Here is a 26,126-nt window from a genome sequence, read left to right as displayed (position 1 = left end):
CATTAAATTTTTGTTTGCAATATCTGTATTTTGTTCTGCTGGCCTTGTTAAAGGAAAATGGGTACAATATTTTCCGTTTTGGTCTGTGTACTTTGGCTGTATTTTGCATTTGTACTATGGCCCTTTCAAGACTTGGTATTGATTCCAATTTGCCGGAGGACTTTGAATTTGAAATTTCAAAAAACTTATATTATTTCAAAATATAGTTATGAGGCTAACATATATAGCATATTTAGCATCTAGTTCTATAATTCTCAATACGGCTTCACTGATTTGTAGGTAAAGCTGTTTCAAAATTCTGTGCCAAGTTTCTACACCAGCAGGTGCTTAGGCATGAAGCTTACTTAGCTGGAGAGAATTAGCAGTCTTGGGAGATAAAATGGAAAAGTTGTCTGGTATGCTAGAGGGGTTCATATGGTCTCCCAGGAGTAGTGAAGCCAATGACCGCGTCGATGAGTGGGCCAATGAGGAGGTAACAACTAAGGAATACAGTTTGTTCTTGCACCACCACTGCTTTTTCTAACTTACTATATTATTCTTGATGTATGTTGGAAAGGTTTCAATGCATGTAATTAAAGCTCATAGTAACCATAATGGTTATCTATAGACTGTTGATGTGTTTTTTTAAAACAGTTATCTATTGGCGTTGATATGAGTTGTTTGCATAATTTCCTTTGCTAGAATTGCTTACAAACTAAACAATATTTTTCAGTCGCTACTATCTAAAACCTTTCGTTTTTACTTTGCTGGTGTCTGTTGGAATTTCAATCAAGGTTCTCAAACTCGAGACTTAATGTAAACTCATTAGAGTTTATCTAATAAAAAATGATTTAAAAAATTGTATTTCAGAGATTCTTATTTTAGACCCCCAATACCAAACCTATTTCCAGGAGTATTCTTCCTTGTATCATCTTTAAAATGTCCAATCTGAGTTTTGGCTTATTATTAATTTTAATATGATAAGAATAATTTTAGTTTCTGAACAAATACTCAAAATGTGTCATTGGGCTTAAAATGAATCAACCTAATAACCCGAATAAACCGCTTAAACTAACCCGCAATCCGCACAAACCGAACCCGTCCAAACCGTGTAGATATTGGGCGGAAATGGGCCTTCATATATGAACCGTGGGTTGGACTGGGTGAGGGTTTTGGGCCCGAAACCGCCCGGCCCGGCCCGTTGTCCATCCCTAAACATTGGTGACATAATTTATATTCCTTGAATGTCTATGTTACCTTCTGAATCACCATGTCCATTTTAATTGATTAGAAGATAATTTCTGATCATTGTGTCATACACAATGACAATCAATAAATCTCAAGATCAATCATTTGATAATGTTGGACTATATTTGCCTACTCATATTTTTAATCATTGTCAATTGTATATGACACTTTCAAAAATAAAGAGCAAGAATGATTTGAAAATACTAATACACAACAAGGAAAATGAATCATGTACGACTACTACCAACATAGTGTTCAAAGAGATTTTATAAGCACTAACTTAATTGCTAAACAATTTTTTCTTTTTCTTTGATGTTTCAATACAAATATCGTGTTGCTTTATGAACATTTAGTTAAGATAAATAACTATATATTTCATACATATAATTGATTATATAAAAATTAATGGATCTTAAAATTATTTTATTCAAAACTGACCAATTATATATCGCGCTTGTAATGTGAATCCTGACGGGTGCACATTATCTTACTGGTTTTTAAATTTATTTTGAATTAAAAACCAAGAATTTTCCAATTTAATACCGTATAGGGAAAGAAAAAAAAGTATCCAAAGGAGTCATAGTTACTAACAGAAAAGTATCTGTCCTGGGGTTTACCGAGCTGAAAGACCACACTGACTTCCGCGGCAACAAAAGAGCATAGCAGTGGCAGTGAGTGAGGAATAGTAAGGAAATGAGCGATGCAAGGTCTACAGCAACAACAACAACAGCTAGCAGCACTTCTCTCCGTCGCTCTTCCCAACCAAAAAGCCGATACTCCCGACGACGACCCCTCTTCTCGCCTCTCCGCAATCAATTCCCTCCACCGTGCCATCCTCCACCCTCACAACTCCCTCCTCATCACTCACTCCGCCACTTTTCTTGCCCAAGGCCTCTCCCAACTCCTCTCCGACAAGTAACCTAATTTCCTCCTCTTTTAAAATTTTAATTCATTGTCATTATCGATTTCATTTTTGCTAAATTTCTTCGCAGATCGTTCGACGTTCGTCAAGCGGCGGTTACAGCACACGGTGCACTCTGCGGCGTTATCTGTTCAATTCCCGTTCCTTCTAACGGTAGACAGAACCATGGCATACTCAGTAATTTGGTTGATCGTTTTATCGGTTGGGCGTTACCGTTACTTAGCAACGTTACTACTATTGTTGACGCTACGGAACTCGCGCTTCACGGTCTTCGCGAGTTTCTCAATGTAGGTGGAACCGAAAGGTATGCTTTACCTATTCTCAAAGCGTGTCAGGTGCTTCTAGAGGATGATAGAACTTCCTTAGCTTTACTTCATACTCTTCTCGGTGTTATAACGTTGATATCGCTGAAGTTTCCGAGGTGTTTTCAGCCTCATTTTCATGATATTGTTGATCTTCTTTTAGGTTGGGCTTTAATGCCTGACCTTGTTAAATCGGATAGGAGGGTTATTATGGATAGTTTTTTGCAGTTTCAGAAGCATTGGGTTGGTGGGTTGACGATGTCTTTGAGGTTGATTACTAAGTTCTTGGGGGATATGGAGGCTTTGCTTCATGAAGGGACTCCTGGAACACCGCCGCAGTTTCGTCGGCTTTTGGCTTTGCTTTCTTGTTTTTCGACAATTCTGCAGTCAACTGCTTCAGGTTTGTTGGAAATGAATATGCTTGAACAGATAATTGAGCCTCTCAGTGGGTTGCTTCCTCGATTGCTCAGGTGCTTGCCTTTGATTGGGCAGAAATTCGGATGGTCTGAGTGGATTGAAGATTCTTGGAAGTGTTTGACTCTCTTAGCTGAGATATTGCGCGAACAGTTTTCGAGTTTTTATTCTCCTGCACTTGATATATTGTTTCAGAGCTTGGAATATCAGACTGGGTTTGGGAAGATTAGCTCTGTTCAAGTTCATGGTGTTTTGAAAACTAATCTCCAATTATTATCCTTGCAAAAACATGGCCTTCTCCCGTCGTCTGTGCGGAAATTGTTGCAGTTTGTTGCACCGGTTTCTCTGCTGCGATTGCATCCAAATCATATGGTGACGGGAAGTTCTGCGGCTACTTATGTTTTCTTACTTCAGCATGGGAATGCAGAGGTTGTCGACGAAGCTGTCACCCTATTGATTGAAGAACTGGAGCTGTTGAAGAGTGAGATTGGAAATGATACCGCAGATTCAGACCAGTTCACTTTTGATATAGATTCTAAAACGTTTTCAAGACTTGAATTGTTTGCGCTGATCAAATTTGATTTGAAAGTTCTATTAGCATGTGTTTCCATGGCTGGGGATAGCAGTTTGATTGGCCACACACAAACAACTAAATTGTATCTTAGGAGGGTGGAAAAGTTGGTGTCCTTTATCACAGAAAAGATGAATCCTTTTGAGTTGCCTATTCAGGCCTTCATGGTGTTGCAGTTCGCTGCTGTCAAGACATTGGAGAGGCTAAATTCAGTTGAGTTCTTAATTAAGTGTTCCCTAAAAGAACATAATCATGATAGTGTTGAATTTCAAACTGAAAAGGAGGATGATGACTATCAATTCAGTAATGGGCTTTCTGCCGCGATTACTGAGAATTTGGAAAAATACAGCAAACTCCTTGTAAAGGCCCTTCACGTTTCTTCTCCTCTGGCAATCAAAATGGCAGCTCTTGACTGGGGACAAAAGTTGTGTGAGAATGTTAATAAGATCTCAAGAACAAAAGGCTTCTCTTATGAAGCATCCGGAAATGCTGGTGTAGTCATGAGCTTGGTTTTCTCACTTTTAAGTGGTACTTTTGAGAGGGAACCAGAAGTAAGATCAAATGTTGCAATAACCTTGGAGATGTTTGTACAAGCAAAGCTTTTACACCCGGTATGCTTATATCCCTTAGCTGAAGTGATACTGGAGAAACTTGGGGATCCATCAACAGAGATACAAGATGCATATGTGAGACTACTTGCTCTTATTTTGCCAACTACTGTATATACATGTGGTCTCTATGATTATGGGAGATTTAGACCTGTTGATCCCGGGTTTGGCGACACTACCAAGATGCACTGGACGCAATTATTTGCTCTGAAGCAGATGCCACCACAGCTGCAATCGCAACACCTAGTGTCAATCTTAAGTTACATTTCACAAAGATGGAAGGCGCCTCTTTCTTCTTGGATCCATCGTCTCATTCATAGTTGCCAGAGGTCAAAGGATGCTATTTTAAACCAGCCTGAAGAAACAGGAAACTTTGGTGCTAATTTTCCGTGGTTGGATATACAAGTGGATGAAGGTATACTTGAAAGAATATGTTCTATCAATAATATTGCTGGTGCCTGGTGGGCTGTACATGAAGCAGCTCGATACTGTATTTCTACACGTCTACGGACGAACCTTGGTGGGCCTACCCAAACATTTGCTGCTCTGGAGCGCATGCTGTTGGACGTGGCACACCTTTTGCAACTTGATAATGAACAAAATGATGGGAACTTAAGCATGATAGGGTCGTCTGGTGCTCACCTTTTACCAATGAGATTACTGTTGGATTTTGTTGAGGCTTTAAAGAAAAATGTATACAATGCATATGAGGGTTCTGTCATTTTACCATCTGCTACCCGTCAGAGTTCTGTATTCTTTCGCGCAAATAAAAAAGTTTGTGAGGATTGGTTTTCTCGTATATGTGAACCAATGATGAATGCTGGATTGGCTCTACATTGCAATGATGCTGTTATTCAATACTGCACACTACGTTTGCAGGACCTCAAGAATCTTTCTGTGTCAAGTTTGAAGGAAAAGCCAAGGGCTCAGGTAACTGACAACCTCCACAGTATCAGAGGAAGAAATAAAGGAGATGTCTTGAAAGTTTTAAGACATATTTCACTAGCTCTTTGCAAGAGTGCTGAACCAGATTCTTTGATTGGTCTACAAAAATGGGTTTCAGTTACATTCTCCTGCTTACTCGGGGACGAAAACCAGTCCGCCAATGAGTGTAGAACTGTTGGGCCCCTTTCATGGATAAGTGGGCTTGTATATCAGGCAAGAGGCGAGTATGAAAATGCTGCAGCTCACTTTACTCACTTGCTACAGACTGAAGAGTCCCTCAGTTCCCTGGGCTCTGATGGTATACAGTTTGTTATAGCACGTGTAATTGAGAGTTATGCTGCTGTATCTGATTGGAGATCTCTTGAAACCTGGCTATTAGAACTGCAATTGCTTCGTGCTAAGTACACTGGTAGAAGTTATTCGGGTGCTCTGACAATGGCAGGCAATGAAGTTAATGCAATCCATGCATTGGCACGTTTCGATGAGGGTGATTATCAGGCTGCTTGGTCATACCTTGATTTGACACCTAAAAGTAATAGTGAGCTTACCCTCGATCCAAAATTAGCCTTGCAACGGAGCGAGCAAATGCTACTTCAATCGTTGCTCTTCCTGAAGGAAGGGAAAAATGATAAGGTGCTTCATGACTTGCAGAAAGCAAGGTCAATGTTGGAGGAACCACTTTCTGTTTTGCCACTTGATGGGTTAGCTGAAGCAACACCTCTTGCTATTCAGTTGCACTGCATTTTCCTCGTAGAAGAGGATTACAAGCTTAAATCAACTGATGAGAAGGCCGAGCAACCTCCTCGGTCATTAATAAATTCTCTTCAGTCATTTCCATTCTCTATTAGTAAAATCCGTCAAGATTGTAATCCATGGCTGAAAGTTCTCCGGGTTTATCAAACCATTTCCCCAACTTCTTCAGTTACTCTTAAATTCTGCATGAATTTGCATAGTTTAGCTCGCAAACAAAAAAATCTACTGCTGGCAAATCGTTTGAACAAATATATCAAAGATAACATATCTGCTTGCCCAGAGGAGAAACATCACAATCTTCTTCTGTTAAATTTGCAATTCGAGAGCATTTTACTGCAGTATGCTGAAAACAAGTTTGAAGATGCTTTCACAAACCTTTGGTCTTTTTTATGTCCTTTTATGATTTCTTCAACATCTAGAATATTTGATGTGGAAGAGAGAATTCTGAAGGCCAAAGCATGCTTGAAACTCGCTAGTTGGCTAAGGCGGGATTATTCAGATTGGAATCTAGAGAGTACTGTTCTAAAGATGTTAGCAGATTTTGATATGACTGGATCAACTTCAATCGGCAAGGACGGCAATAGTAAAAATATAAACTGTAAACAAAATTTGGGTTCTATTACCGAGGAGATTATTGGAACAACAACAAAACTGTCTTCTCGTATTTGCCCCACCATGGGCAAGTCGTGGATTTCTTATGCTTCTTGGTGCTTTAAGCAAGCTGGAGGCTCTCTCCCTGTTCAGAATGAAACTTCCATGGATTCTTGCTTATTTTCTCCCATACTTGTTCCAGAAATTTTACCTGAGAGGTTCAGATTGACCAAGGATGAAGTTCTACGAATCAAGTCATTGTTTTTGTGTCTTCTTCAGGACAATATTGATGTGGAAGGTTTCAGAGATGAACAGGAAGAAGAAAGCTCTTTGCATGATTCTGCAGAGCACTCAAGTACTAACAATCCTCTGCAGAAATTGGTTTCACATGTTGTAAATATTATTGAAACCGTTGCAGGGGCACCGGGTGCAGAAACCTCTGGTGGAGAACGTCTTTTAGCTACTGTATCTTCTCAATTAAGGGTTTGTTTGTTAAATGCAAACTTTGGGCTGGGAGAATCTGACATAGCACCTACATTGGATGATTTTGTAGATATTTGGTGGTCTTTGAGGAAAAGAAGAGTGTCCCTATTTGGACATGCTGCTCATGGTTACATACAATATCTTTCTTATTCTTCTTCTCATCTTGGCCATAGTCACATGCCTGGCTCTGAAAATGACACTTTCAAGCAAAAAACTGGCAACTACACTCTGAGGGCTACTTTGTATATATTGCATATACTTCTCAATTATGGCGTGGAACTGAAAGATAAGCTTGCATCTTCTCTTTTGGTTGTTCCTTTGTTGCCATGGCAGGTTGCATGCTAGATCCTGAGCTCTTACTTTAACTTCCTTCAGTGTTAAAGGGAGGCTAGTTTGCTGAATGGTTGCTTGAATTGTTTTTTTAGGAAGTTACTCCTCAACTGTTTGCACGCTTGAGCTCTCATCCTGAACAATTGATTCGGAAGCAGTTGGAGGGTTTACTGATCATGCTGGCCAAGAACTCTCCTTGTTCTATAGTTTACCCAACTCTAGTTGATGTTAATGCTTATGAAGAGAAGCCTTCAGAAGAGCTTCATCATGTGCTGGGTTGTCTGGTAATGTGAAAAACTATTTTTGCATTTTGCTGCTTGTATATATTTTTTTTACAACAATTATTTTCTTTCACATCATGTGGATAATTAGCATTAAAGTTCTCACCATGCAATAATTCTACTAGCATGACCTGCATAGAAAGAAATGATTTTTTTTTGTTGCTGTTTTTTTGTCAGATATAGAAAACCAAGCTAAGATCTGCATTTTCTAGCTAGATCTGCATATTTTGGTGTAAAATAGAATCTCTAGCTTTGGACATGCTATGGTAGAAGAGGGAGGTAGAAAAGAGAAGGAGGCGGCACTGTATTAGTGAGAACTAGTTTTTCTTTTACTGAATTAGTGTTAGTTTAAAATGAATCACTTACTAGATCATAAAGGTTTAAGACAGCATGGGCACTTAAGGCCCAGCCTACAACAAAACAATACTTTAAAGGAATAAATAAGAACATTTGCGTTTTGATTACCGTATACACTTTTGAAAAAAACAGTAATAATACACAAATAATAAGATAAGAATAAAACAGTAACAATATTTAGTACTAAATAACAGACCACTAATTGAGTAGAAAAATAATGTATGAAGAAGGATTAAGTTGCTTCAAGAGTACTTTAAGTAGAGTTACTCCGCCTAATAATTCACTATAAACATTGAATTTTACCAATCCAACCAATGATTATCATCTATGAAGCACTGACATGGACATGAGCACAAAAACATCGACACTGCTAATTTTAAAAATATAGGACACCGACACCGACGATGATACATATATATTTATTTAATTATTATAATTAAATAAAATATGAAAATTTTCTGTAAAAGATCCATCTAAATTGTGTAATTTGGTTCATTAGAAAAAAGTTTTAAAACAAAATATGATAATTTTTCACTTTCATCCATCTATCTATCAAATATACTGAAAAGTTAAAATTGATGCATTCCAATTTAATGTCTTCAACCCCTTCATTGATCATTACTACTTTGACCTATCTCTAATCCCAATAGAAGTGTCCAAGGATAGTCTATAATGTGTTGAAGCAAATTTTTTTTTTGGTACACTTGTTAGATTCGTGTCGGACGAGTGTCGGACACTAGGAGACACCTAATCTCAAAGGTGTTTGTGCTTCAGAAGTTATGATCATATTATATTAATGATCAAACACAATTTTTTTTCATATAAACTTGAATTATATAGCCATGTAATTGGTAGACATTTACTTAGTTTTGTAATTTCATGAAAATTTGTAGAATTGATATGTTCAGTAAGAACTCTTACTTCGACGATTTGATTGATAAAATTCAATACTGTAATTAAGCATAATATTAGTTATTCTGCTCAAAGTTATTCCTACAAATTTGATTCCCTTAATATAGATCCCGATGAATGGATGCCATAACTAAGAAGTTATGAAATTATGGAGTTGTTAGGACATAGAATAATAGCTAACTTGAGTAGTTAAAGTAGTTATGAGTTGTTAGAGAAGTTAGTTGTTATTTTGATTAGTTAGGGAGTATATGTATAAATAGAAGAACACAAAGGTTAGTGAGTATCTTTTGAATATTGTAATGTGAATGGAGTATTCTCTATTGTAAAGTGAAACCTGTGGGGAGAGATTCTCTCCTATTCTCTTTTGTATAAATATAAGCAACTTTCTTTGAGACTAGTGTGCTAGTGTCTGATCCTCGTGCGCCTCTAGCCATTCTATGCCAACTTCCTCGAGTGGTATGCGAAGCATCAAGCATGTGATCCACCTTGGGCTACTTGTAAGCTTATATGGCTCAAATAGTTGCTTAAGGATTTGAGGTTTGGGATATTTCGTAGATGGCATTCACTTTTTATAATCACGGATGCCTTGCAAATCACCTCAAATCTAGTACTCCCTGAGAGTACCAAACAAACACATTAAAATAGCTGTTTCTGATGAAGTTGTGAGATTCTAGATAAAAGGATGAGGGAAAGTAGTAACTCTAAATATTATTGATAATTACTTAATTGTAGTTTGATGCCCACTTTATATTTATAAATAAGTGATTACAATCAAATCTACAACTTAATCCCTTGATTATAGGGATAAGAATCAACAAGCCTAATCATATAGATATTCACTCAACAGGACCAATTGGCAAATGTCTTCCCTATTTTCTTGAGAGGTCCTGGGTTGATTGCATATGTAACGAGCTTGGTCCATATGATTTGTATGCTTCAGTTTAGGGGAGTGTTAGAATTATAGTAAATATGATAAATGTCTAATTACAACTATTATGGAAATTTAAAATCCTTGTATTTATTATTGTGACTATATTTAATGTATTTATAATTATATTTAATATTATGCTGTGTGTAATTGAGATATGCAAGTTCTCACTTGCTTTCTGGTCTCTTTCTCAACATTCTTAATTAAGAAGAATTTCAGCAAAAGGGATAAGGAGATTATGTACTGATCATGCTGTTATAGTCCCTTGTCTGGGATCGTGTTACACAGTCCTAGATGTGGTAGAAGCTTTCCTTCGACCTATGGTGAAGGCAGAAGTGGACTCATCCTTGATAGTGTCTCTTCTTGAATTCACAAGTCTTTCTTTATAATAATTATTGATGATCTTTATTCCCAATCATAATGGCTTTAAATACGCCTACAGTAGAAGAAGAGTCCTAATTAGACTAAGTTAATAACGACTTTTTCCTAAATTTACTATCATTTAGATTTTAATGATAATATCCTATTTAATAGGAACAACCTGTTCTAATCCTAAATCTTATCCTAAAAATAATGAAACACTGAAATTAAAAAAATTCTGTTATGCTAACTTATTAAAAGTAAATAAAATAAGAAATCCAAATCAACACAATTAATCCTAGTCAACAGTTTTAGAGGTCCATATCACATGCTTCCAGCCCAAATGGCTCTTGCATGAATGGGTCTGTAAAAATATAAAACCAGTTGCACTTTTATGCAACTGCCTAAGTTTTTAGGAGAGTTGTTGTTGATAGTTTTAACTCTTATCTCTTGATCTTTCTGATATTATTAGGTCCGTGCATTGAACTTGAAATTATTTTGTTTGTTCAGTAGAGGTTTGAAGACGCTAAACGATGTATGGCTTTTTAGTGTTTGGAGATATAACATTACTCTTCTTTTCTCATATCTTAAGCATAGTCTTTCTTCAATTCAATTTGTTATATAAGTTTAGGTTCACATCCCAAAATAAGTGCTCAGAAGTCTGAACCTATATCAACAGTAGCAATAGCAACCTAGCAGTAGCAGTTCTATCTCAAGTGTGCGTTGTTGTCTTCAAATGGGTTTGAAGTGTTAGTGTGTTCCACTGAACATCATAGTTGACTCGGCATACTTATTAAATAATGCACTACTTAGTGTGAAATTAGATTTCAGAGGGACAAGTGGATATCAGTATGTTTCCAGCTGATTAAGCATCTTGATGGGTACTTATTTGCTTGACCAGACATCTTTATCACATCATACACTCAGTAGTTTGGCTAATATGTCAATTGCAGTTATTGATTTTATACTGACCTTAGCTTACTTTGTTAAAATAGCATATAGGATGATTAGATTTTGTTTCATGCAGAGAGAGCTTTACCCTCGATTGGTTCAGGACGTGCAGCTGATGATAAATGAACTTGGAAATGTTACTGTTCTCTGGGAGGAATTATGGCTCGGTACTCTTCAGGATCTTCACACAGGTTGTTTTCCTTATTCTCCAACATTTCATCAATCACTGAATTTTTTTTATTGAACTACATCAAAGAATTATTGACTATTTTGTAGTGTTTGATTAATGGATTTCATTGTTTCTTTTTATTTTACGAATTTCCTGTTAGTGAAGAGAAATGGGGCTAACTCTTTTTTATTGCAGATGTGATGAGGCGAATAAATGTTCTTAAAGAGGAGGCTGCAAGAATTGCAGAAAATGCTACACTCAGTCACAATGAGAAGAGAAAGATAAACTCTGCTCGTTATTCTGCAATGATGGCTCCAATAGTTGTGGCTTTAGAACGTCGTTTGGCTTCAACTTCTCGAAAACCCGAGACTCCTCATGAAGCTTGGTTCCAAGAAGAGTATAAAGACCAATTGAAATCAGCTATTGTGTCCTTCAAGACTCCTCCATCATCTTCTTCAGCTCTCGGGGATGTATGGCGGCCTTTTGATAGTATTGCTGCATCCTTGGCTTCTTACCAGAGGAAGTCTTCAATTTCTGTACAAGAAGTTGCACCACGCTTAGCTCTGTTATCATCTTCAGATGTTCCAATGCCAGGTCTTGAAAAACAAATGAAAGTACCTGATTCTGGCAGAGCAACTGATCTTCAAGGGGTTGTCACTATTGCTTCTTTCCTCCAACAAGTCACTATTTTATCAACAAAGACTAAGCCTAAGAAACTTGGTATACTTGGTTCGGATGGTCAAAAGTATACATATCTCCTTAAAGGACGAGAAGATTTGCGCCTTGATGCCAGGATTATGCAATTGCTGCAGGCTATAAATGGTTTTTTGCATTCTTCGTCGGCATGCAGCAAATCTCTTGGAATTCGCTATTATTCTGTGACTCCAATCAGTGGTCGGGCTGGCCTAATCCAGTGGGTGGATAATGTAGTCAGTATTTACAGTGTATTTAAATCTTGGCAAACCCGAGCCCAGCATGCACAGTTTTTGGCATTAGGCACTGCAAATACTAAATCTTCAGCTCCTCCACCCGTTCCTCGTCCCAGTGATATGTTTTATGGGAAGATCATACCTGCACTTAAAGAGAAAGGCATTAAGAGAGTGATATCACGAAGGGATTGGCCCCATGAAGTCAAATATAAAGTTCTTCTTGATCTCATGAAGGAGGTGCCTAGACATCTTCTTTACCAAGAACTATGGTGTGCTAGTGAAGGATATAAAGCCTTCAGCTCAAAAATGAAAAGGTATATTTACGGAACATTTAAGCCTTTACTTATTTATTGTGTGGTTGCTTTTATGTTTAAAAATCAATGGTTAAAATCTGTTATCTAAATGTGGATTTAGTTTTTGGTGATTTATTTATATATTTTGGTTTGCCCCTTTATATTATGGGATTAGAACTACCTTAAACAGTATTTTTTTTTTCATCCTACCCTTTGGAGGCTTGCAATTATTTCATCACATACTAACTTATTCTAGACCTCTGTTCCTTTATTTCCTCGTATGATTAACTGAGTTTGTCTTGATCTTCTAGTTACCATCAGGTGTCGAATGCAAAATTCTGTTTGTTGACTATTTTATTTGGAAGTATTTCTAAACCCTATGTTGTTGTAAATTTTCATGGCTGTCTTATTTTTTTCAATCTGTAGGTATTCTGGAAGCCTTGCTGCAATGAGTATGGTTGGTCATGTTCTGGGACTGGGTGACCGACATTTAGACAACATTCTGATAGATTTTTGTGGTGGGGATATTGTACATATTGATTACAATGTGTGTTTTGACAAGGGACAAAGACTTAAAATTCCAGAGATTGTTCCTTTCCGTCTTACCCAAATGATTGAAGCAGCTTTAGGGCTGACTGGAATAGAGGGTAGCTTCAGAGAAAACTGTGAGGCAGTTATTGGCATTCTAAAAAAGAACAAAGACATACTTTTGATGTTACTAGAAGTGTTTGTCTGGGATCCACTTGTGGAGTGGACACGGGGTGATTTTCATGATGAAGCTGCAATTGGTGGTGAAGAAAGGAAAGGCATGGAGTTGGCTGTTAGCTTAAGTCTATTTGCTTCTCGAGTGCAGGAAATTCGTGTTCCCTTACAGGTACTTCTGAACTAATATATATATATATATATATATATATATATATATATATATATATATATATATATATATATATATATATATATATATATATATATATATATATATATGCCTACTTAAAGAAGTATGTTTGTATGTGGCCTGACATAATTAGATAGCTGCATTCATTGTGTTTGGAAAGTCAGGTTTTATGTGGTGCGACCATGCGGTGGCATGAAGCTACATGCTTGTGAGAATAAGGCTATAGCACAGTGCAAGTGAAGCAAACACTAGCACTGTGTTTGGTTAGTAAGAGAAAGTGAAAGGAAATAAAGTAAAGGGAAAGAAAATAGAAGGAAATAAAGTGAGTAGCAAGAGAGAAGAATGTTTAACTGTTTGGAAGAATAGAAAATGAGAGGAAAGAAAGGTTAAAACTTTCTCTCCCCTTGCATGATTCAATGAAAAGTATAAGGAAAGAAAATGATATATTTCTAAAATGACAGAAATATCCTCAAATATGAAAATAATATAGTAAAAGAAACTAAAATGAATAAACTAGAAACTCAAATCTAGATGAACATTCTACTTGAAAATTTAAAGTTAAATATTATATTTAAAAGTAATAAATTTATTCAAAATTTCTTCTATAAGTTAAATATTATTATACCTTATTACCGCTTTTTATTAAATTTGCATTATTATTTTTCTTCTAATGTAATTCTAATTATTTTTTAGATTGATATCTACTATTATGTTCAATCTCTCTCAAGGAGAACCAAAACTTCATGAACCAGCTTCATTCTACTATAAATATTGAGTTTGAGTCACTAATTCATATACATTGTCCAATAATATTTCATTTTCAAATATACATACATAACTTGAAAGTTAAAATCCTTTTACAGTACACAATTCACTTAAGCATTTGTGTTGATCAATTTAAGATCATAAATTCTCATTTTATTTCAGCAACTTGTCTTAGAGCTACAATCACAATCATTGTTCTAAGATTTCCAAGCTCTGCAAGACACAATACTCATACCATTAGTTGAAAATTCCAACTTGTATGTCAAATAATGACAGATTTATATAAATTAAAAAAATATTAAGACTACAGGCTTGTAGAATTGAGGAAATTATCAAACTGTCTTCTTACAAGGAAAAATGGAAAATATAGAATTATCTTCTAATCTTATTAGCAGAGCCTAAGTTTGGACACTTGTTTCCGATTTTATTTCAATTAAATATAAATGCAAATGCATCTGTCAGTTTTGGTATTGAAGAACAAGAATATAAAACATAAGTATTTAGGTTGATAACATCATACCTTCATTTTCTAAAATAAAAACAAATCATAACTTCAGTAAAATTCCAAGATTGTTGAGTTTGCATACTACCATGTACTAAAGTTTGCAGAAACACATAAATATATTCATTGTATCAAGATAGTTTAATACCTTGAATATACAAAATAATTTATTTGGTGTTAAAAGTTTCATCATTTGTGTATATGGTTTCTTGGCATAGAGCTGCATTTAACTTATCCTATATATAGCTTGAATGGCCTTTAGAAAATTATCCAGCCTTTTAGAAAATTTTATGTTAAGAAATTTATGTGCTATTTTAGTTACTTATATATGCTTATCTATCCATATATGTTTTGTCTACGACATATATTAGAAGATTAAATCTTTTATCATCAATAGGTAGAAGATGATTACACTATAGAGAAGGCATAGCTATAACAACCGCTAACAGAACATGCCACTGCCTTTTAGTAGTTTCATGATACATCTAGATTATTTCACACTAGCAAGTTCCGCATATCAAAACATTGAATCAATAGAAGACACAAATAATAGCTATTCAAAAATCCCTAAAAAAATTGTCTTGTAAATTGACAAATTGGGAAAATTTATTTTGTATTTTCAACCGACAATAAAATGGTAAACTCACAAAATAAATTGAAAAAGAAACAACTAAAAAAGCTCACAGTGAATGAATTTCACAAAGAACAATTTCTTAACAATTCCATGCTACCTTAAACAAAAATGAAAAGTACCCAAATTGAAAAAGAAAAGGAATAGAAGAGTACCTTTACAAAGCACTTTACAGAGCAATTTGTTAAGTTGTAGAAAATGAAAATTGAAACAGTGGAGTGGCTTAAGAAAGAAGATGAGAACAACCCGATCGGAGAAATTTTGAGTGTCTTTTTTATTTTTTGGGAAATCTCCTGCTTTCCGTCCATTTTACTGCAGAAAGGATTTTGGAGTGGGGCCATGCAAAATTTTCTTTCCTTCACCTTTTATATTTGTTCCAAACAATAGAAAATGTATCCTTCCACTCACTTTCTCTCCCTTCACATTCTTTCCTCACTCTTTCTTCAAAACCAAACTCAGTGTAAAGCAAACATGTACATAGTTGAAATATAATTTTGACTTTTGAGTGCTAAAGACAAATGTGTGCATCCACGTGAATGTTTGTGATTCATTAGTTAATGAAGGTTATCCATGCATGAGATAGTTCTTTTATAGTTTGCATGGTGTGTTTAACATAAATATGCATGTATTTTCATATTTGAATTCTTTGTTTGTAGTAGTAACCTTCATTAGCGAATCCTGGGTGTGAAAATTGTTGTAGTTCAACCTATCTAGGTGTTTATATATTTTCTAATACTTTCATGATATATAAAACATAATTTTTTTTGGTCCAAATATATAAAACATTATTAATAGCCTTATTTTTTTCTTTCCATAATCTGAGTAGGAACACCATGATCAGTTACTGACTAGCCTGCCAGCTGTTGAATCTGTACTTGAGGTAATGATTAAATAAATACCATGAATTTTGGCTACATTTAGATCACAGCTTTGGTTAGATTTTTCTCAGATCAATTATTTCTTTATTTGAATTGACTTTGAGAACTATGTACCAGAGGTTTGCCGAGGCCTTAAACCAATACGAGATTGCATCTTCCATATACTGTCGAGCTGACCAAGAAAGGTCGAGCCTTACATTACACGAGACATCTGCTAAGTCAATTGTTGGTGAAGCAACCCATAATTCAGAGAAAATCCGGGCTTCATTTGAAATCCAGGCTCGGGAATTCGCTCAAGCAAAGACTATGGTTGTTGAGAAAGCTCAGGAGACAATGACCTGGGCTGAGCAACATGGAAGGATTCTTGATGCTTTACGATGCAACTTAATCCCAGAAATAAATTCTTATGTTAAGCTGAGTAACATGGAAGTTACCTTATCTCTTACATCTGCAGTTACTTTAGCAGGCGTTCCACTAACTATTGTTCCTGAGCCAACACAAGCACAATGTCATGATATAGATAGGGAAGTTTCTCAATTCATAGCTGAGTTGGATGATGGACTAACTTCAGCAATAAATTCTCTGCAAGCATACTCCTTGGCGTTGCAAAGAATCTTACCATTAAATTACCTTTCAACCAGTGCGGTGCATGGCTGGGCTCAAGTTCTTGAATTATCTGTCAATGCCATGTCATCTGATATTCTCTCTCTTGCCAGAAGGCAGGCTTCTGAACTTGTTGCAAAATTTCATGTAGATAGCACTGATTCCATCAAATGCAGTCATGATGATCTTTGTTTTAGAGTGGAGAAGTATGCTATGGAAATAGAAAAATTGGAAAAAGAGTGTACTGAAATAGAAAGTTCTATTTGCTTAGAGTCAGAATCAATAACTAAGGACCATCTTTTGTCAGCTTTCATGAAATTCATGCAGTCCATTGATCTTTTGAAAAGGGAAGGTGGAATGTCTTCTCTTCAATCTAGATATCATGGGACAAACAGTACTAGACTCTTAGGTGAGCTAGAGGAGGAGAGGGAGAAAGTACTAACAATTCTAAATATTGCTCTAAGTTCATTTTATAATGACGTTAAGCATAGAATACTCAATATATATAGTGATTTGTCTGGAGGAAGAAATCAATACAATATGCTGCAGAATGATTCTGGAACTGTTTTTGCATGGTTTGAAGAACAAGTAGAAAAATGTAATCTCCTGACAGAGTTTGTCAATGACCTACGGCATTTTATTGGAAATGATATCCATTCTATTGACACAAGCAAAGATAATTCAAAGTTTTCTTCTGAAAGTAATTGGGTTTCCATTTTCAAAACCATTTTGACTTCCTGTAAGGGATTGATTAGTCAAATGACTGAACTTGTTCTGCCCGATGTGATACGGTCCGCAGTTTCATTAAAATCAGAAGTTATGGATGCATTTGGGTTGATCTCACAAGTTCGAGGGTCTATAGAAACTGCACTGGAGCAGGTTGTGGAGGTCGAAATGGAGAGAGCATCACTGTTTGAACTTGAGCAGAATTATTTTGTTAAGGTTGGTCTTATTACTGAGCAGCAGCTGGCTCTTGAAGAAGCTGCAGTTAAGGGCAGGGATCATCTTTCATGGGAAGAGGCAGAGGAACTTGCATCTCAAGAAGAAGCTTGTAGAGCACAACTTGACGAACTTCATCAAACATGGAGTCAGAGGGATGTAAGGACTTCTTCACTTTTAAAGAGAGAAGCTGATATTAAAAATTCCCTGGTTTCGGTGAATAGTCAATTTCAATCTCTAGTTGGTGTGGAAGAAGAAAGTGAACTACATATTTTGAGAAGTAAAGCACTATTGGCTGCACTTGTTAAGCCTTTCTTAGAACTAGAATCCTGTGATATTATGCTGTCTCCCGCTGATGGTTCTGTTGGGATCCCCTCAAGTAAATTTCATACTCTTGCGGATTTTATAAATTCTGGGAATTCCATTTCTGAGTATGTCTGGAAAGTTGGAGGATTATTGGATGACCATTCTTTTTTTATTTGGAAGGTAGGTGTTATAGATTCTTTTGTTGATGCATGCATACATGATGTAGCTTCGTCAGTCGAGCAAAATCTAGGCTTTGACCAGTCACTCAATTTTATGAAGAAAAAGCTTGAAATCCAACTTCAAAAACACATTAGTCACTATTTGGAAGAAAGAGTTGCCCCTAGTTTGTTGGCCTCTTTAGATAGAGAAAAGGAGAACTTGCAACAGTTAACAGATTCATCAAAGGAACTTGCTTTAGATCAGGTGAAAAAAGACGGGGCAGTGAAGAAGGTTTTACATATGCTTGAAGAATATTGTAATGCACATGAAACGGCTAGAGCAGCAAAGTCAGCAGCTTCTCTCATGAAAAGACAAGTGAGTGAGTTGAAAGAAGCTCTTCGAAAAACTACCCTTGAGGTAGTTCAGATGGAATGGATGCATGATGTTAGTTTGAACCCATCATATAACAGGAGAATCACATATGAGAAGTATCTTGATACTGATGACAGCTTGTATCCAATCATTTTAAACCTCAGCAGATCTAAGTTATTGGAAAATTTACAATCTGCTATTTCAAAAATCACATCGTCATTGGATAGCCTCCAGTCTTGCGAACAACCTTCTCTTATAGCTGAAGGACAGCTTGAGAGAGCAATGGGTTGGGCTTGCGGGGGCCCAAGTTCAAGTAGTTCTGGAAATACCTCAACTAAAAATTCCGGAATTCCTCCCGAGTTCCATGAACATATTAAGAAACGGAAGGCGATTTTATGGGAATCTAGAGAAAAAGCATCAGACATTGTGAAGTTATGCATGTCAGTATTAGAGTTTGAAGCATCAAGAGATGGGTATTTGCTTATACCAGGGCAACCATATCCCTTTAGGAGTGGTGTTGATGGAAATACATGGCAGCAACTGTACTTGAATTCATTAACAAGATTGGATGTTACTCTCCATTCTTATACACGTGAGTTTTTTATATTCCTCTATAGTTGACATCTCTTCACTCCAATTAAACTCCTGTGTGAAATTGAACATTACACTCGTGTTCTTGTAATAGGTACCGAACAGGAGTGGAAGCTTGCTCAATGCACTGTTGAAGCTGCTTCCAATGAGTTATATGCTGCAGCCAACGAACTCGACATTGCCTCTCTGAAAGCAAAATCAGCTTCTGGTAGATCTCACTGATCCTGGTTGCTGGGTATTTGGACATTGATGTTCATACATCCATATGCACGCTTTATTTGATTTTTGGATGTAGCGGCATTGTCACTTCATAAGTTGATTTAATATGTTCTTTACCTTTATTTAGGTGACTTACAAAGCACAGTTCTTTCAATGAGGGATTGTGCGTATGAGGCAAGTGTTGCTTTGTCTGCTTTTGCTCTGGTTTCAAGGATGCATACTGCTTTAACTTCTGAGTGTGGTTCTATGCTTGAAGAGGTGCAGTTTTTAAAGTATTTGATGTTGCCTTGTATTACTGTGGATTATAATTCTGAACTAATTTTCTTATTTGGTTTATAGAATTTGATGTCTATTGATCTCCAATAACATGTATTGTTTATATGATTCTAATTATAATTTCCGAGCTGCTAATTTCTATGTAGCTGGAGGGAGGCCTTTTGGTTATTGATATTATGCATTGCATATCCTCTTCCACATTTTACTCTTAACAAGTTCAAGTTAACCACTCGGTCTAATATAGCATTTTGAGTTTCGAATATTAGTGTAATTGCTTGTTTCAAAATCTTATAGTTCTGCAACCCTTACCTGTTAACCATGTAATGGTAAATTACAAAGCCCCTTCCCACCAAATAATCCCGATTTGTTAAAAGGATCAGGTTTACTAATACGAAAATTGACCCCGATCAATAAAAGGATTATTACTGTCACATGTAGCTTGCAACAATACATAAAAATTGAACAGATTAGTTACTTAGGTCTGCATTCCTTTAATCACCTTAGGTCTGCATTCCATCAAGTGTTTCTTACATAAAGTTGCTTTCTTTTTGTAGGTTTTAGCAATAACTGAAGATGTACACGATGTTTACAATTTGGGGAAAGAGGCAGCTTCAATCCACCTTTCTCTCATGGAAAATCTTTCAGAGGTTTTTCTCATCCCTTTTGTAGCTTTATAAATATAACAGTCAGGCTTTGGCTATAACTGTTCATTCTATATTTCCTGGTATCGAACTTCTTCCTAAAGGAAAATTATATTTTGGTGGTTTTATGTTTTTGATAGGTGAATGCCATCCTTTTTCCACTTGAATCCGTGTTGTCTAAGGATGCAGCTGCTATGGCTGATGCTATAGCTAGGGAAAGTGAGACCAAGAAGGAAATATCACACATCCATGGACAAGCTATATATCAATCATACTGTTTAAGGATCAGGGATTCTTGTCAGAACTTTAAGCCCTTGGTGCCATCTCTAACATCAGCTGTGAAGGGACTTTATTTGCTGTTAACCAGGCTAGCAAGAACAGCTAATCTCCATGCTGGGAATCTGCACAAAGTAATGTGAAAGTTTCAAGATGTTTTTGGTTACTTGTTTCTCTTTTATACATATATATGTGTGCGCGTGTATACAAATTTATTTAAGAAATCCGCACAAAAAAGTTGTGCAAGTACTTTTTTACTTTTCATATTTTGAAAGAAAAAATATAGATCCATGCTCTTTGTTTCAGGCTCTTGAAGGAATAGGAGAAAGTCAGGAAGTAAAATCACAGGATATTGCTTTGTCCACATCAGATGCTGGTGGAGGTGATGCTGTTGAGTTTGATGGTAAAGAAGGAGGGGAGAGTCTCTCAAGGTCTGATGATGATAAGACAGAAGATATTATTGGCTTTTCTCGACTTTCTTTGGAAGAAAAGGGATGGATATCACCACCAGATAGCAGCTTCTGTAGCAGCTCAGGATCTGATATTACATCTGCTGAAGTTAGTCTTTCTGATAGCTTGAATGATTCAGCAGAAAATACAGATATGCTTTCACAGGTGTCTAGTGGCAGAAACCCTACCAGTGATTTACATACCACTTCCTTGTCTCAAACTGATGTTGAAGAAATCTCACTTTTTGAGGTGCCAAAATCTTTTCCTCTGGAAGCTGATCTCAACAGTGCTGATTCTGTGAAGTTAACTTACGAGGCCACCGAACTTCCCAATGCTACACCTTTTCCCAGTCATAAATCTGTTGCCAGCTCTGCTGTCTCGCATAATCCATCAACTGAGAACTTAGACAAATTTGATGGTAAAGATGATCTACTTTCTACAAATAAAGCTAAGAATGGCACAGAACACCGAGAAACTCCCGATGCTGACATCAATACCAGTACTCGAATAGGAAGGGGTATAGAAAAGTCTTTTTTCAACTATTTATTTCTTTTCACATTTCATTTGATTTAAATCTCACATTAATAACAGGTGATTAGACTTAAAATCGTTTGAGAGGATCCAAGTTCAAATCTGGCTAGAAAATTCTTTGGCCAGACTTTATTTACCTCCTGGCTGTACTCCAATTATCAGGGCATTCTCCCCTAGGGAACCGGAGGTTTAAGACCAAAAGAATCTCACATTAGTAAAATAATTATTTCGGATTTCATTTTGAACCGGTAAAAGAATAAGAACGTTGTAAAATCTATATTACCTTTATTACCTATACCAAATTAAAAGAAAAGACGTATCACTCTAAAGGACTTGAACAACTTATGCTAGGTTTTAATATGAAGATTTCTGAATTATCCTGTATAAGAGGAGCTAATCAAGTCAGGAGATGTAATAAGCTATATCTTAGAGAATTTTTCCAAAGTCAACACTCAATTTTATCTTGTGGTGTTTTCTTTTATTTTAAATGTAAAGAGGACTGGCTTTTATGATTTATTTTTTCTTTTGTTTCTTTATTTAAGACTGCATTGTACTTTTGGAATTGGTTGGTGGCATTGTTTACACCCATCTCATATTATTTATGTCCATTTGACTTCATAATATCTTATGTGATTGAAAGTTGCCTGGAAATAAAATTGATATGCCCGTTTGTGTTTGCACTTATCTGTAGGCAAAAATGCTTATGCCTTGTCAGTATTGAGGCGCGTTGAGATGAAAATTGATGGTCGAGATATTTCTGATCGCAGGTATAGGTATATAGCTCTTTTTGGAACTCAATCTTCTGCTGAATTTTTTGTCTGATACCAAAATTTTCTTTGAATTTCAGAGAAATTAGCATTGCAGAGCAAGTGGATTATCTACTAAAGCAAGCTACTAGTGCAGATAATCTTTGCAACATGTACGAAGGTTGGACACCATGGATTTGAGGTTTCAAGAGGTTTCTCATACTTGAACATTTTACACTGAAGTCTTATTCCCAATATCATGCAAGAACTGATCTTGGGCATTGTCAGTTGATCAAGGTGAAGAGTAGGACCTCTGAAGCGATTATTTCCTTGTGATAAGGAAGCGATTATTTCCTTGTGATAAGGAAGCTACCACTCATATTTTTGCAGGTCCCATTAGTCTGGCCATATCGTGAAGTCAACCAGTGGTCCCAATCAGTAATCTATGTATGGCAGGAATCAAATTGTGTTCTGTTTAGGTTCTGCGATCCCCTTGATTCCAGCATTTGTCCTGGCAGAGTTATTATTTCACACCATGCATGTGGGTTTGCATCCGCCATCCCACACCATGCTGCAAAGAAGTCCAAGGCTCACTGATGGTCTACTGGGAGGTGTAAAAAACTTGTGTCTTCTCTTCGGATGTAAACAAATGTACTGCAGCTTTGAACATCTCTAGCTTCCACTGCCATATTCATCGAGGAGTATGTTTTGAATCCTATGCTCTTTCTAATGAAAAGACGTTGAATGCTAGCAGTCGGGCTGTGGGTTATCCAGTTATTATTTTGGCTGGAGCATTACATTTCTGCAAAATTGAAGTCAAGCATTATTTGCACATATCTATGCAATATTTGTATATAGAAGATACATGTCAAATTATCAACTGCGCTTTCCTTTATCATGTAATGGGATGTATTCAATCCTACCCAAGATTGGGCTTGTGGTTGTTATCTGAACTGTTTGTATAGTAACTTATCAGGTCTTTTTTATCATTTTAGTGCCCTTTTGTGCAACTCTTCCTCTATAGAAGATAGGAACTTGTATGGTACTTGCTCAAACCAATAAGAAATAAGAAAGTGTTATGTTGTATATCTTGGAAATATTAAATTGAAAAGATATTAGGTTCTTATCGCAATATCTCTACAAAGAAGCTAGTATGCTGCTCTCAATGAGGATCATATTCTAAAGTATGCTGCTCTCAATGAGGATCATATTCTAAAGATAAGGATAGTCTGATCACCATAGTTATCTCTGCCCCACACCTACAGCAGATCGTGCCACTTGGGAGGGAGGTAGCACGTGGCAATAGATGTGACATATAGTCTGTTAACGCAAACCTCGTACGCAATCTGATTGAGCCAACAGATATTTGCTAAGGTTAAATCAATTCAATAATTTCAACTTTTATATGGTTGGCACAAGTTTATTTAAACTATTAACTTGATAGTTCCACGGTATCATTAGCAGTGGTTTTGCATATAGTAGATACTTTAACCTGAAACCGCGGTTGGTCAATAACATTAATCTGATACCACGGTATAGCTAGTGGTTTTTTGCATATACAAGATAACCTTAGCACAAGCTTTTGTCAGTATTTCAGCATAACCAATTAAGTTATATATTTTATTACTTAACCGAATGATTTCCTTATCCCTATCATATATTTATATGACACTCCACTCCAAACATATTCAAAGCAAACATCTACTCCACTATAAGTGTCTCTCCATACCTTATTGTGAGTCTTACTAATCTTTAGTGCTTTTGGCTTTTATAGTAGTGATGTCTGGACTTGTGGATATATGGACAAACGAGATGTCCAAACTGAGGGAAAAGGAAAAGCTTCAAATTCAGAGTATTCATTCTACTGCCTCCACTCAACATGAAACTAGCCAGCCAAAGAACACCACTTCAACTGGGATATTGGCTTCAACCGTCCAGTTTTTCAAGCCTAGGTTGCTATTTTCTGAGGCTTCACTTTCCATGCTTGTTGAGTGTTTTAACCCTTGAATAAAAAAGAACATGGTGTGATATAGAATTGAATGAAGAGATGAAGTGTTCCACTTCATGCTACCTTATACTACTAATTCAAATATTTCTAGTGTTTATTAACCATGATAAATTATGTGTTGTATATATTGTTCCTTGAGTTTGGTCAACAAGATCTCTTTTTTTTTTGGTGTGCACTAAATAAAATCCCAACCACCTACCTATGTTTGTTGAAAAATATATGTACAAATTTACATCGATCAATTGTATAAGAGTTGTTTGTTTATAACTTGGATCACATATTTAACCTTTAGTCAGTTATTTATAGTTATCTACTTGTCAGGAAAGCGAGATTAATCCATGTTTTAATTCATGCATTATTGATTTTGGCTAAGAGAGTTAAGAAGAAAGAGACACGGTAAACTGGATTTATAGAATAAAATAAATAAATTGATAGTTCTGTCATACTAGTATTCATTAAAACATGAGTGTGAAATAATATTAGAAAATTCGAAAGTGGACAAACTTCTAGAAAATAACGTCGGTCTAATAGTAAATCTGAGTATATGTTAGATTTTTTAGAATTTTTTTTACAAAAATAACCCACTTTTTCAAGGAAATTCCCAAAATATCTCTGGTTTAAAAAAATTTCCCAAACTACCCAACTTTTAAGAGGAGTCGCCAATTAAATTGGAGACTCCTCTTAAAAATTAAATGGAGGCGCCAATTACCTGCCCTAGCCAATCCAATTGACGCCCCTGTGTAGGGTTTAAGAGGAGGCGCCAATTCAATTGGAGACTCCTCCTAAAATGCAATTTTTTTTTGTAAATGGTATACGTGATAGATAAATTTGATATAGGACCAATTAATATTAATAAAATTTGCCGTTTACACAAAGAAACATAATGGTGATGACCGGGATCACGTAACCGATCTCCGGTCCCACATCCTCTAGCTACCCTAACCTGTGGCCCTAACCCACGTTGATGATTCGATACCGGTGTTTGAGCATCTGAGGGGCCAGGAGCGTCACTACCAACTACAGGAGAAGGTCTGTTGAGGTAGTAAGACAAGTCGACATAGACTTCAGTATGCATTGATGGTGTATCGCCGTAGCTGAGCTCATGACGCATGCTAGAGAAGTTGAGATGTGGTTGACTCATTGATGGGCGACCGGGACGGTTGAAGGGAGACATGGGTGTGAACGATGCGTCGAGGAAAGGTTGGAAAGGTTGTTGGGGTGTTTGGTAGAGATATGGTTGTTGGATGTTTTGGTTTTGTGAGGTTTGGGCTTCTTGGCTACGGCAGGAGGAGGGGCGGTTGGTGTTGAATGATCGTTGGGTGTTCTGGCTTAGGCGACTTTGGTAGGGTGATGGGGTGGGTGCGAAGCGATGTTGTGTCTCATGTCGATGGTCAATTTGTTGGTGGTGGTATGGGGTATGCTCTTGGTATTGGGGTTGGGTGTATGGAATGTTTTGGTTGTATGTTTGTGTGTTGGTTGAACGAAACGTTTGACGGACAAGGGGTTGTGTGTATCCGGTCTGACACTGTTGTTAGGGGTTTGATGTTGAGGTGTCAGGTGTGTAAGTCATCTGGCATGGGTCGTACAAGTACATATCTTCGGCGATGAACTGAAAACCAACCGATCTGTACCAAGCCATATAAGTACGACTTGGTTTTTCTTCAGTTGGCATGACTGCGTCAGTTAACACATGGTCATGACGGTGCTTCCATTTGCGACACTCGATCTTGCGAAGCTTTGCCATGGATTGAAGTTCCATTGGTCGTTAACTTTGCGCATATGCCATTCTTCTAGGCTAACTGGGGGATCTGGGATATTTTGGGGCATATACCGAACTACAGCTTCACACGATCACTGTTGTGCATCTCCATAGTTGTGAACCATATTATCGGTGTGCATGCAGTCCATACGGCCGCGTCTTCAGCGTTGACTTGATGGTCATGATCCAAATTAAGGTATGGACACCAAATAAACTGAAATGTAAAAGAAGATTGGATTATAGTCAAGGTAAA

The 26,126-nt window shown here is 36.6% G+C and overlaps 1 protein-coding gene across 3 annotated transcripts; it reads left to right on the top strand.

Annotated features, from left to right (window-relative positions):
* Positions 1-1,775: 1,775 nt before the first annotated feature.
* On the top strand, positions 1,776-24,405 carry LOC127101599 (uncharacterized). Of its 3 annotated transcripts, XR_007794675.1 has the most exons (16): positions 1,776-2,142; positions 2,220-7,149; positions 7,242-7,430; positions 11,012-11,126; positions 11,300-12,347; positions 12,753-13,200; positions 15,946-15,999; positions 16,115-18,968; positions 19,062-19,175; positions 19,314-19,444; positions 20,017-20,109; positions 20,244-20,513; positions 20,686-21,346; positions 22,052-22,133; positions 22,208-22,403; positions 22,497-24,405. XR_007794675.1 is itself a non-coding variant. In XM_051039051.1 (15 exons), exons 1-15 carry the CDS (start codon positions 1,928-1,930, stop codon positions 22,305-22,307), a joined length of 11,298 nt encoding a protein of 3,765 aa, XP_050895008.1. In that variant the 5' UTR covers positions 1,776-1,927; the 3' UTR covers positions 22,308-24,405. The 3 variants fall into 3 exon arrangements, 2 of the variants coding, with proteins under 2 accessions (XP_050895008.1, XP_050895007.1); XM_051039051.1 differs by having other exon boundaries at positions 22,052-22,127; positions 22,208-24,405; XM_051039050.1 differs by having other exon boundaries at positions 22,208-24,405.
* Positions 24,406-26,126: the final 1,721 nt, after the last annotated feature.

The sequence above is a fragment of the Lathyrus oleraceus genome, chromosome 7 (assembly GCF_024323335.1).
Source record: "Lathyrus oleraceus cultivar Zhongwan6 chromosome 7, CAAS_Psat_ZW6_1.0, whole genome shotgun sequence".
NCBI classification, from domain to species: domain Eukaryota; kingdom Viridiplantae; phylum Streptophyta; class Magnoliopsida; order Fabales; family Fabaceae; genus Lathyrus; species Lathyrus oleraceus.
Note: the sequence above shows the minus strand (reverse complement) of the source record. Positions and strands in the feature narration are given on the sequence as shown.

Coding starts and splice junctions, on each gene's coding strand:
- LOC127101599 (XM_051039050.1), top strand. CDS start 1,928: ATGCAAGGTCTACAGCAACAACAACAACAGCTAGCAGCACTTCTCTCC. Junction 13,201..15,945: donor AAATTCGTGTTCCCTTACAG/GTACTTCTGAAC, acceptor TAATCTGAGTAG/GAACACCATGATCAGTTACT. Junction 19,176..19,313: donor GAAAGCAAAATCAGCTTCTG/GTAGATCTCACT, acceptor ACCTTTATTTAG/GTGACTTACAAAGCACAGTT.